Source organism: Scophthalmus maximus, chromosome 19, assembly GCF_022379125.1.
Source record: "Scophthalmus maximus strain ysfricsl-2021 chromosome 19, ASM2237912v1, whole genome shotgun sequence".
In the NCBI taxonomy this organism is placed as follows: Eukaryota; Metazoa; Chordata; class Actinopteri; order Pleuronectiformes; family Scophthalmidae; genus Scophthalmus; species Scophthalmus maximus.
In genome coordinates, this window is record NC_061533.1 from 6,805,001 (window position 1) to 6,817,647 (window position 12,647).

Consider the following 12,647-nt stretch of genomic DNA (forward strand, 5'->3'; position numbering starts at 1 on the left):
TTGGATTACAGACACCCAGAATGGCAGCACAATGGCTTTTTATTCTTAGCGTTGTAGAATTGTGTTCTAAACCTTATTGGTCATCTTGTTGTTCAATTTATACACACGTCTAAATCAAAAACCTGTTTTTGAACTTATTGTAAGACCGTATGTCCCAACATTGCTTTAATTCCTATATGTAAATGTGCACCCGGGTCAAGTTTATGAACTGGTGAATGAAGAGGGGGCCTTTTTAAAAAAGTGGATTAAATAGAAAGTAATTGTTTTTGGTAATAGTAAACTGTACATTATTGATAGCTACATTGATTGTTCTGTGTAATAAGTAAATGAAAAATAAATAACAGTATGCATTATGGCGTTCCACCCCTCTGACATGTACAGAAAAAGACAAGGAAACACAAGAATCTCGCAAACAAAAGATTGTTACTTGATACTACTGTTTGTGAGGTTTGTAGTTTCTGCCCTCTCGGTGCAAAATCGCGCTTTCCTTGTCCCCCCCCTCCAGTTTGTTCCCCAAGTATCAGTCAAAGTTCCTGTTTGTGCATAAATCTCTAAAAATGACAGGGACACTTCTTTTTCCAACACTGTTTTATTGACGCTGTACAGCTGCTTTGGTTGATCTGCTTATTTCTAAGACAAGGTTAGAAATTCTCCCATCATCCTTCTTACAGCCAAACGAAATACAGTTGCAAGATCGAGACACTTTCTACAAAGCTTTTGTTAGGACTAAAGACACATTTGAAAATAATTAATAACATTACATTCATTACAAATGACATTTATTGTAACCTTTTAAAAAACCTCCTGATAGTAATAATGGAAAGGCTTTATTGCCAAGAGCTAGTTGCTAGTTGTTGTCTGACAGCCATGGGAATAGTATCAATCGTCTCATCTCAATCTTGGCAAGAAAGCCAAAAAAGGGTGTATTTACCAAAATGGCAAACTTAGAAACCAAAATTGCTTCTCTCATTCTTGACCTTGAAAACCGTAGTTCGACCGAAACAAAAACACAAACAGTCCTCGAACAATCTCTGACTGTGAGATGAAGTTGATATCTGTCAGCGGGCTCTTTGGGTTCACCAGACATTACTGCTCCTTCTCTGCACACACACACACACACACACACACACACACACACACACACACTGGCTCATTTTTTGCGTTCTTCAATCTGCTCCACCTCGCTGGACTCATCCACCACTTTACCGTTGATCATGGTCTGAGTAACGACTTTAACAATCTTCCTGGTCCTTACTTCAGGCTCTTCTGTAACACACAGGTAACACCGGGGTTAGTCTCAAAAGATGCCACTGGAATATCACCGAAAAGTACTGTTAGTGGTAATAATAACACAATGTCTAGATGAGTCTTAGTTTGCCACCGAAATGTTATAATTTGACAACTTGTTTGGTCATCAGTACCCTCAAATGTCACTTAACTGCAGGTGTGTAACCAACATATATTGCAAAATGAAGGCCAGAATTTCATGAAGATTAATGGGAAAAAATTTGCTTAAACTTAAACTTACTTTTAGGAGGCGGAGGTATTTCTTTCACCCTGTGGGACAAAAGGATACGACAACTTAATCGAAGAAAGCAAAGTATCACAAAGACGTCGTGTTCATTTGAATGTCTAAAGCGAGTGGAGCGCTCTCAATTCAGTTATGAATAAATTGTGTGGTTTGCCGTCCGTCACGTACATCTCCTCTCCTTCCAGCAGCCTCCTGTAGGTGGCGATCTCCATCTCCAAGTTCTGCTTGATGCGCAGCAGCTGTTCGTAGTCGGTCTTGTTGCGTTGCATGTCCAAGCGCAGCTGAGACAGCTCATCCTCCAGCTGGGACAGCGACACCTGGAGGCGGTCCATCTCCACGGAGTACTTGTGCCCGGTGTCGCCCAGGTTTCCCTCCAGCACACCGACCTGTCAACGGAACACACAGGTAATGATCGGTGGCAGACGATAACAACTTTCCATCATGAGTTAATGTTGAAACGTCACTGCCAATCAGCAGACCTCCATATGTATACAATGTGCATGTAGCACTTTAACACCAATTCATTGTTATATCAGCCCTTATGAGTGACTCTTTTATTTCCTGTTTTTACTTTGAAATTACAACCTTATGTACTTCTTGGTTAATTTGCTTCCTGTCTTATTTTTTTTTGCCGCGTCTGTGGTAGTGTGCCCTGTGACTCCTTGTCCATTTAAGTCTCAGTGTTCCCTTCTTTCCCGTCTGCTTGTCATCCCACCGGCCGCAAAGCCCGTTTCCATTTGATAACGACCCCTTCACTGCTTCAACCAGTTGTTTTGTCCAGATATAACCGAACCATACGCAGCAATGTGCCGGCAAAAGCCGCGAGAATAAGGCCCTCAACACATTTGTCAGACCTCAACCTTACACACAAGGCAGTGTTGTGTGTACAGTATGACTTCAATCGCCCCCTTAAACTTCCCACACTCTTCCTCCGTGTGACAGTGGAGGCACTTTTGTTGACCCAACAATCAGAACACATTTTGAGGGACATTTTCTACAACCCAATATCCCTTTGCATGTTTAAGTGTTGAGCTCGTCCATTCACAGCCTCTCACTAGGCACTAGAGACTGTCAGCGCCACAATATGTCTTCATTCAACACCGCGTGCTCACTATCAGGTAGAGCAAACATCCACGAGCTATATTGGCCTCTATGGAATATGATCTGTGTTCACTTGTAGCAGATGAACAGACAGAACGTTGGATGTGTGCTGTGTACACTTTACCGCCATAGTTGCTCTGTGTGGACTAAGCGAAAGGAGCTGTTATCTATAGTTTGCGCCCAACATCTGTGCCTGTGTGAGAACAGATGAGGTGAGGACATGGTGAGCACCGGTAGTTAACGTGAAAATTTATTAATCTCCACAGGGAAAAAGACTCTTTGCATGCCCCCTGAAGAGGGAGGACAGGGAAGCAGAGTTTTCCATATTACTGTATACTATTAATTTACAATAACCTGTAACCTACAGCTACAATAAGATTCACCTCTGGGTCAACTGTTATCCCTTAAGAGTACTCACACATATCAACAGCGTGTTAGTGTTTTATGCTTTATTTCTAATTTTGAGTCGTGTTTTCTATACTTTTGTCTTGTATCTTGTTGCTTTTATGATTCTCTTCTAGCCAAAGACAATTGTCCACTACTTCAATAACCTTGTCCGGCTCACAGTGGACAATTGCGCCTCTTTTTCTTCCGTGCATTCTGGGTGCCCGGTGCCTACATTGCCCACAGTGCATCTCATCTTCCAACGGATCAGTCGGAGCTTTGGGTGCATGTGTTATGTGTCACTGTGGCCTCAGATAATGAAGCCTCATTGTTGCACGCCTAAAGCAGAGATGAGGAGCAGGTTACAGACGCGTCACGATAAATTGTCTCAAGACTTCACACAGCTTCCTCGAGAGCCACGAAGATCTTCATACAACTTTTGAGATAAACGGGTTGTTTCTTATGGAGGTCCACATGTTCAGACTGCGCCCAATGGCTAAACGTGTTCACGCAGTGTTGTACCTGTTTGCGAAGACTGTCGAGCTCGACCTCCAGAGCCTGCAGGAAGCGTCGTCTCTCGCTGAGCTCACTTTGGGCACAACGCAGAGCCTCGTTGCTTTCTTTGACCTCAGACTGCACTGCTTCCAACTGTAGGCATCAAAATAACATATGGTGTAATGCACAGTATGTAGTATATAATGCTGCAAAAATGTATAAATAGAGGAAAGATGAGGAGTGATCCGAGCAGTGGCTGACCTTCTTGAGGTACCAGGTCTCAGCCTCCTCCTTGTTCTTGCGGGTGATGCCCTCGTACTGGACCCTCAGCTCGGCCATTGTGGCCCCGAGATCGGGACTCTGGGCCGCATCCACCTCGACGGTCACCTGCTCGTTGGTCAGACGTGCCTTCAGGGAGCTCTTCTCCTGCAGTAATGGGGAAAAAAACGAATCATCATAATTCTGTAACATCTTACTGTGGTTTCCACCTCACTGCCGGGACAACGAGTACGGATCGCCGAGCTGTTTTGGATGACCACAACGTCAAGGCTGCAGTGGCTCATGACATCCTACGTTTCTACATGAGCTAATATTTGTCTAAACGTATTATGGTAGAAGGAAGGCTCGGCCTACATCCTGGACACCACACCTGACTGTCTAAACATGCACAGTCCCGGTAGCTGGATGGGCTCCCAGGTTGTTGTACATTCGGCCACCTGGAAGCACCACGGCTACAAAGACAAAGGGCGTGTCAGTAGACTTAACGTTGTCATGTTTCAGACACTGAAACCTTCTGGCCTGAATAATCAAACATAAACGGCCTCAGAGCCGGTTTCACGTCAACCCCTTTCAGGTGTGTTGCTGAATGTATCACAACTCTGTGGAATATCAGTCATGTCGAGGTGCAGGACACTGACGTTCTTGCAGCTCGGAGAACCCACTGGACTACACTTGACAACTTGTAAGGTGATTAACTTGACGAGTAAGCGATCGATCGCGTCTGACGTGGCCTCGACCTCGGCAGGGATCTCACCTCGTCGTGATTCTTCTTGAGGAAGTAGAGCTCCTCCTTCAGGCTGTCCAGGTCTCCCCGCAGGGTGCCGATGAGCTGGTCGTGGTCAGACTTTGCTCTCCGCAGAGCCTGACAGTCCCTCTCCACCGACTGGCACAAGGCCGCCTCCGCCTCCCATCTTCACAAAAAGAAAACAGTGGGGAAATTAAAAGGAGAGGAAAGGAGATCATTAGCAGATATGTGCAACACTTTTATTTTCTAACTCAGAACTCTCCGTGATACAGACAGCTTCTTGCAAACCTTCTGAAGGGTTATAACACAAACTGCAAACCCACCTTCCAAAGGGAGCTCTTGTTGGCTCAGTGCAGAATATGGTTAAACAGTGGTATGTGCTACAAAACTCACATTGATGATCTAGCTCAAAAATTAAACGTTTTAATTGGATTCTTTTCCAGACACAAATCTCTCCTTTTCTTCCCCTGTAACAAAACCATCTAATCCACCTCAGTGAATTAATGAGATGTCCTGCATGTTCACACTGTTTAAACTACTGGACACAATAGTTAGTGATACTTTTGGAAAGACCATTAAAACAGCAGTATATTTTATTACATGTCTATATTTATTAAATCTCTCCCCCAAAAAATATTTTTAAAATGATGTATTAATGATAATCTGGTGAAAGGGAGTCTTACTTACAGGAGTAAGACTGATTACAAATAAAACTGCATTCAAAATGTTTGGTAAAAAAGTATAAAACTATCATCAGAAAAATATACTGAAAATATTTAAATAAAAGTATTCAGGTATATTATACTACATTATATTATATGGCTACCATGAGGACTGTGATTTGTCATTTTTGTCAATTTAAATAAAAATACTATATCATGAAATCCCAGAATGGATGAAAAATAATATCAAACTCATGCAAAGATCTGCACGTAAGTTACTGTACACATGCACTCTAATACCATAAATCACTGTCAATTGATGTATCACGCCTCCACATCAGGCCACAGAACATACCGTCAACAGGTTGTGAAAAACAGCGGCAGTGGGCTCGCCCCGACTCTGCCCTCTCTCCTCCAGCTTCACCTTGGCAACTGTGGACTCTCCAGAAAATGGACTTTGTCTCTCTGACCTGCACAGTCTATCACATCCTGCACTAACTGACGCCGCGGCTGTTTGTCTCCTGCGGGGGCCTGAGCACCGTGGGAATGGGGGCTCTTATTTCGCAGCCTGACAGAAAGGTCATTTATTCACAGTACTTTGCAGTCTGGCGCTCCCATGTGAACACTCGCAGGCGAGTAAAAGAAAGGAACCTCTGTGTGACACTCACTTGACCCTGAAGTCATCGGCTGCCAGCTTGGCATTATCAATCTCCAGCATGATGCGGGCGTTCTCCAGCGTCTTCTTTCTCACCTGAGCAGGGGAACATGAAAAGTCAGTTGCAATCCGTCACGTTGATCTAGAGCTGATGTGTTTTTTTAATAATCTTAGTGCGCTGATTTATTAATGGAATCTTGCTGGCAGAAAATAATGCGTGTTCTTTACTAAAGCCATGTCACGTTAAAAAATCTTTCTGGCTGTTGCAGGAGCTTCGTGCTCCTTCTCTCATCTCTGCCTTCAACCATGTACGTTTATAACATGATAGATGACTGAAACTACAATAACTTTCTTGATCGCGTGTCAATAAGCCCGTTCTGCAGTTGTGAAGGAAGGAGCACAGTTAAAGTCACATTTTCGCTTTATTAAACAATCCGCAACGTTTTTCTTGTAACCGAACTCTGTGCTTCAAGGCCACGTAGGCCCAGATGAAAAAGCAAAACAAAATCTCAAGAGAAAAAGGCAAATTAATCGTCCAAAACATTCAATATTAAGAACCCTAATGATGTAAACATCAACTTATCAACACAATAGAAAGATACCGAGCCCAAATGAGTCAGCAGAGTGTAATCAAATGCGGAAAAGTGAATTAGAATGTGACCTATTAGACACTGACCTCCTGCCCGATGGCGTGTGCCTGGGCCATCATCCCCTCGATGTCATGTCCCTTTGGAGCCTTCTCCAGCATGAGCTGTTTGATCCGCACCTCCAGCTCAGCGTTGGACCTCTCCAGCGAGCGCACCTTGTCGAGGTAGTTGGCCAGCCGGTCGTTCAGGCCCTGCATGGTTTCCTTGTCGCTCGCGCTGCCGCCGAGGCCGTTGAAGGAGAGGCCGGAGCCCGGCATGTTGAGCCCATTGCCCATGGAGACGGAGCGGGACAGACACAGGGTGCTGGACAGAGGTGGCACGGGCGACTTGGAGTGGATGCTGCGTCCGCTGTCCCTCACCGACATGCTGGAGAAGGAGGGCTGGCGGACGGAGTAGCTGCGCACGGAGAGGGTGGAGGCCATGCTGCAGGAGATGGGGATTAATGTACAATGTGTACATGAGAGAACTGTATGGGTCAATGAGCAAGCCAAAAGCAGACTTCAAATTACTTGTCTTTGACTAATGAATGAGATTGAGAAGTTACTCTTGTCCTTGGAAACAAAATTCAATTAAAAAATGTAAGGCAACAAAGGCATCTCCTTTGGAAAGTGCTAAAAAAAACGGTCTCTTTTTAGTTGTTTTATGTCTCTTTGAAGTAATTTTGCCTTATTTAAAAGCTGTTTGGCAATCTCTCTGTGGTTGCGTCCCTTACTCTGGTTCTCTGTGTATCTTTTGTGATAGATGTGCATCCTCTTTGTGGGTGTCAAAGTTTCTCTTTGCAGTTATTTTCAGGCTCTCTGTAGTCGTTGAGACAGACGGGGGCTCCTGCCCAGGGGCCCGAGAGCTCAAAGGGCCCCTGTGCCCAGTAGATTCATTCAGTAATAGGACAGCTACTAATCAGTATGTTTTGATGTATCTCTCAATCTGTAACAGAGTCTCAGTGTCAGCTTAGCTGTGAGCTTTAAATCCGCCTCCTACTGTGTCAAATGGAAAACTTTATCGCTCGATCAATCACTGACGTTTAACAGTTATTTAAGGAGAAAACTGTACTTACATCGAGCTGTGTTCTTCAGTAGATCTCCTCTTCGGATGCTTGCTCGGGATTCGACCCTGGTGGTGTGAGCGACTGCTGTTGCCGGACAAGATTTCACAGGTGAGTTCAGCCGCAGAGGCGGGACTCTCTCTGTCGGGGCGGAGCCACCGTGGGCGTGTCCAGTCCCACTGCAGCAGAGAGGAGGATGTAACTCGACACCGTGTAGAGGAGTGAAGATAAAGTAACTATTGTGCACGTAAACTAAACTAATGTCAACATTTTAAATGCAATTCATTGTCTGCAGCAAAACATGTTTGCACACATCGGCGGCAAGTTGAGACACATGATCTGTTTCCTGTAAAGGTAAAAAATTCAATCAACATCTGCTGTCGATTGGATTAAGATTCAAATGCAACTTTAACAATAAAGTAATAATAATAAAAAAATACAAAATTTGTCTCTAATATGGAGATCAGAAGTAGAAGAAAATGAAAAACACTCGCACATATGACTTCAAACTTTTAATTAAAAACAATACTTTCGTAATTACATTTTCCACCACTGAATATTACTGATGCATTAATTTGGAGGCATTGTTTTAATGTTGTCAGGCTGGAACAAATTTAAACTTTATTGTTAGGTATATGGTATGGATTACATTTAGCGCTTTATTCTGCAAAGTAAGTAATATTTAGTGCCGTCAAAATTTTGTGAAGCCAAAAGTACAACAATCCATCAGTAATGTAATTATAAGTTAAAACAATACCCAAGTAAAGTGCAAGCACCTATAACTGTCTCATATTGGCGTGAATGCACTTTATTAAATCACATGACTGTTTATTGTTTTTACAGCACACAGATTGACTCTCAAAACTAAACTGTCCGTGCAGTGAAATCGACATCCTCAGCCGACTGGAGAAACCGGTGTGGCTGGAAACAAGGCCCCCGCCGTCTCCACAGTGATCCCATTGAGCGTGGACACAATACAGTCGGAACGATGCGAGATGTGAGGCCGCATGGCTTCACCTGAGGTGGGGAGAAACGGGAGGAAGCGGCAAACAATGGAGAGACAGAAATGAAAAGGAAAGTGAAGACCCCTGAGAAATGCAGAGAGAAATGCAGGGCGGCGGCCCCATGGCCCGACTGGAAACCTGGCTGGTGTTCACACACAGGCCCAGAAACACAAACCATTTTTTTGTGTAAACCATCTCTCGGCCCCTCTCTTCCCTGTTATGCAGTGTGTAATACCCTGTTACTGCATTGAGAATTATTATCTCTGTATGGGATCAGATCACACAGAGACACTGACCTGGCCCTGCCCTGCGCACACACACACACACACACACACACACACACACACCCTTACCACTGAAAAAGGACGAGAGGCAGGAACAAAACTCCCTCCAAGCTAGTTTTGAGATTCATCCATAAAATCAAATTAAAACTTTAACGGCAAATAAATGAGATACAATTCCATGATGGCAAGCGGATTTATTAAAATTTGGATAGTTCAGTGTGTACAGTTTATTTGGTGCTGTTTCCAATTTGAATATGGAAGACAAAGTGACACGAATGACTTAACTCGATCCAGATGTGTCCACAACGAGGTTCAATCAACAAAATCCCAACTAAAGTAAAAATGTAATTTCCTTTTCTCCAATTGCAGGAATATTAAACTGAATTGCATGACATTGTATCGTTAGGTTCAACAGTGATGCAAACACTGATGCTACACAATTAAATACATGTGATAGAAAACATGCATTAAGCAGATGATGCCACATTTTTCAAAATGAATACCAACTATAATTTGCATGCGTGAATGCATACAAATTATATTCTTTCTCCTGTATCTGCCAGTGGTTGATACAGTCAGATTAATTTGTGTAGCATGGACACACTGCCACCTTGTGGGTGAAAAAATGTACCACAATGTGTGCAGATTAGTGAGTTTGAAACACACAACAGGAACATTCTGTAGTCTACGTGCTGCTTTGTTTATAATAATATATATCCAATATAATATTGGATAAATATTATCCAATTCGAAATCGGATTGTAACAATTCTTATAAAGAAAGAGTTAAATCTAACATGTCATGTGGCTCACTTCGTAGTTAGGGTCATTTTGAGAGGCTTTTAGTTGTGATGTTGTTGGACTGCAACATCCCAGAGTCCCCAGTCGTCCAGTGTGGCTGCACAGCGCCACCATCTTTCCCTCACACGCAACAGACCGGCAAGACATGTCTGCCTCCTACTTGCCCCGGGAGAGTGATTTAGATCCTGCCCCAGCTTCTAATAAATCAAACTGAAGTGCTGCAATATTTCAAAAGCCCCCCCCCCCCCCAAATAAACACATTCTGGGAACCTGCTATGGAGGCCTGTGTTTATTTTTCATAGAGCACATTTGGCCGCCGGCCTGGGTGAAGTGAATCATGTGTTCTAGCTATTTCCTTTGCTTTTCGTCAGCTCTCCTCCCATATTTTCGCTACTGTAAAAGTCATTGTTTACATGTGAAAAGGGTCTATGCTTCTCAGAATATCTATAGTACACTGTGTACCAGCCCATAGTGCAGAGTCCCAGAAAAGTTGTTTTGTCGTTGTTTGGAAACTTGATCCTGAATACAGTTTATAGCTTTTATAGCGTGGAGGTTAAATGGAAGGCCTGTGCAGTATCCACATTTAAACAAAACACCCTCAGCCGCAAAGTAAATTCATTGTGGTTCAGTTTGTCCAGCGAAAGGACGTTGCACCTAAAAAACGCTCAGTCACATTTGCGTTAACGCTCTGATTTAGTCCGCGAGGAGCTCAAATGGCTGGTTTGCTCATGTGTCACTAAAAACAGCTGATGTATGACGGCATTTTTTTTTAGATATGATGCTTTAAGTGTTTCCATAAATAAGCTGCTTTTTTTTGTGTGTGTGTGTGGAGGAACACTCACCCTGCATTTTGAAGCCGGATGGCCCATCAGGATTTTTTTTTCTAACAAGCCTGAAAACCAGAGGAAAGAAAAAAAATGTATAAGTTACAGAGTCAAAAGTCATTGCTATGTTTATTATTAAAAACCTTTAATGAACAACATCTGGAATTTTGTGATAGTGCTCTGACACCATTATGCGTTATCAAAGCACACACAGTCCATGAAAATGATTGTCCATTATGGACTGCTCAAGATTCACAACATCTTTTGAAAGAATTCTTGATTTCATCCGTGGATCGAGGGCATTTTTCCCGCTTCTAGATGATGGTTTGTAATTCTACGATGAAAACCGTTGCTAGTAGATTTGATCACTTAGCTGGTCGCAGTTCCCCCCCCCCCCAACTTGATTGACAAGAGTGACATCATACAGGCTGGTCAAACTATTAACTGCATTGTCATGTTAGTATGAGTTTAAGAAAAAAAAACCTTTTACTGATTTTCATTTTTTCAGCAGGGCATGCTCATGATTGCGGCTTATGTTAGAGCAGATAATGCAAAAGCAACAGCGGGTGCTATTTGTTTCTTTGCAATAAAGACAGTAGCTAAATCAAAAAGTCAACCTTCACTTAAACCATGGATCATAAAGGTACCATACATAAAGATAAAGATAATATTTCAAATTGGACAGAGTGTAACAATGTGGACATGTGGAGGGCATGAAGCTGCTTCTTCTTCAAGAGGGGGGTTGAAATAAAACATTAAACCTAACCATGAATCAGGAGACAGATACATACAAAGTTTTGTTGTCGACTGTACTGTAACTGATCTTGTGTTTTCCCTTAAAACTACTCCACGGATACGGTGCATGAACAAAGACCTCCCTGCTCCCACTGTATATTTACCTCTACATAATCAGTTTGAGTGTAGGAGCAGGATTTGCTTATCTCATGATATATTTGTACAGCAACTTTTTTTTAAAAAGAACAACCTTTTTCTAAGTTCCTTTACCTCGAGGGACTGAAAACTAAAACATCATCGTACTCATCAGCCATTCAGTTACTTTGCACGGCATCCTCGGTTCAGTCAGATGATATTTTCAAGTGACGCAAATAGGGGGGGGGGGGACGACGAACAAAGAGAATAGAAGACCCTGCCAGCGTATGGCAGCATCTGAAATGAACGTGAGGGGGAGGAAAGGGCGCCGATGGAGGTGGCTCACGTTGCAATCTTCCGCAGAGGTTTTTTTGTTGACTGTTGTGCACGGGAGGGCTCATCAGCGTGAAGACGGGGGGACGTGAATAGACAGAGACGAGGGGCACTGCGGTGTATCTGCTCATCAGGCGGGCGATGCTGCGGATCTCGCCGAGGCGAGCGGCTCTGCAATCAGGGGCCTATTCATTAGCACGGGGGGCCCGCTTTCATCTGCAACCACTTGAGGCTGCCAATCACTGAGGCGGACGCATGACAGGATGACAAACAAAACAAAAAAAAAGCGGGGGGACTGGAGCGCCCCGGGGACGCTTGTGCGCGGAGAGAGACGGGCCCTAGACGCCGCCTTGAGCTTTCGTATCTGGGGGGGGGGGGGGGTTAACGGGGGAAGAAATGTGTGCGTTTCGTACAGTGTAGTGCTGGCAGGTGGCCCACATTGTCAGTGGGATAATCATCTCCCTGCTCTGCGGGAAGACGGCTTTTGTTCAGCTATTTCACCAGGAGTGGCATCGTTTCTTTCCCCCCCCCCCGAACAGCTCTACCTGCCGATTGAATCGATTGGAAGTGATTGATCGGACTTTAGAGTTTGATGTGAGTTTAGGAAAAGGACGAGAGCACTCCGTGGTGGTCTCCAGTCTCTTCCCCTTCAGACACGCTGACATATTGTTCACCCACACACAAAAACACGCGTACATGTATTCAAAAGTGACCAGACACTAACACACACCAGGTCCAGTCGACGTTGGGATATCTCTTGTTGAGGATATCTCTTATTCCATCTCTGAGCTGCTGTGACCTCTAATGCAGATGTGACCCCACTCGCGCTGGAATGTGAATGAGATGGTTCACCATGCAGGGAAATAATGTTTGTTCACGATGAGACATGGTGAAGTTTGACACCACTCTCATGTTCATATCATTGGAAGTGAGTCCATGTAGAAAATCTTAAGGATAACACCTTAATGCAAGTCTTAGCTCATTCCACATA

The 12,647-nt window shown here is 43.8% G+C and overlaps 1 protein-coding gene and 1 long non-coding RNA gene across 2 annotated transcripts in view; one reads left to right on the forward strand and one right to left on the reverse strand.

Annotated features, from left to right (window-relative positions):
* The window catches only part of LOC118313477, a 12,111-nt gene extending 3,581 nt beyond the window's left edge, over positions 1-8,530 (forward strand). Inside the window, exons 3-5 of the long non-coding RNA XR_004794472.2 lie at positions 1,717-1,936; positions 7,573-7,773; positions 8,385-8,530. This is a non-coding gene — a long non-coding RNA (uncharacterized LOC118313477). The remainder of the gene's footprint in view (positions 1-1,716; positions 1,937-7,572; positions 7,774-8,384) is intronic.
* Positions 585-7,768, reverse strand: krt1-c5 (keratin, type 1, gene c5). Its single transcript, XM_035638924.2, has 9 exons — positions 7,554-7,768; positions 6,529-6,922; positions 5,866-5,948; positions 4,545-4,701; positions 3,773-3,937; positions 3,539-3,664; positions 1,700-1,917; positions 1,529-1,557; positions 585-1,266 (listed from the first exon to the last, which is right to left on the reverse strand). The coding sequence occupies exons 2-9, from the start codon at positions 6,919-6,921 to the stop codon at positions 1,151-1,153; spliced, it is 1,287 nt and encodes a 428-aa protein (XP_035494817.2). The 5' UTR covers position 6,922; positions 7,554-7,768; the 3' UTR covers positions 585-1,150.
* Positions 8,531-12,647: the final 4,117 nt, after the last annotated feature.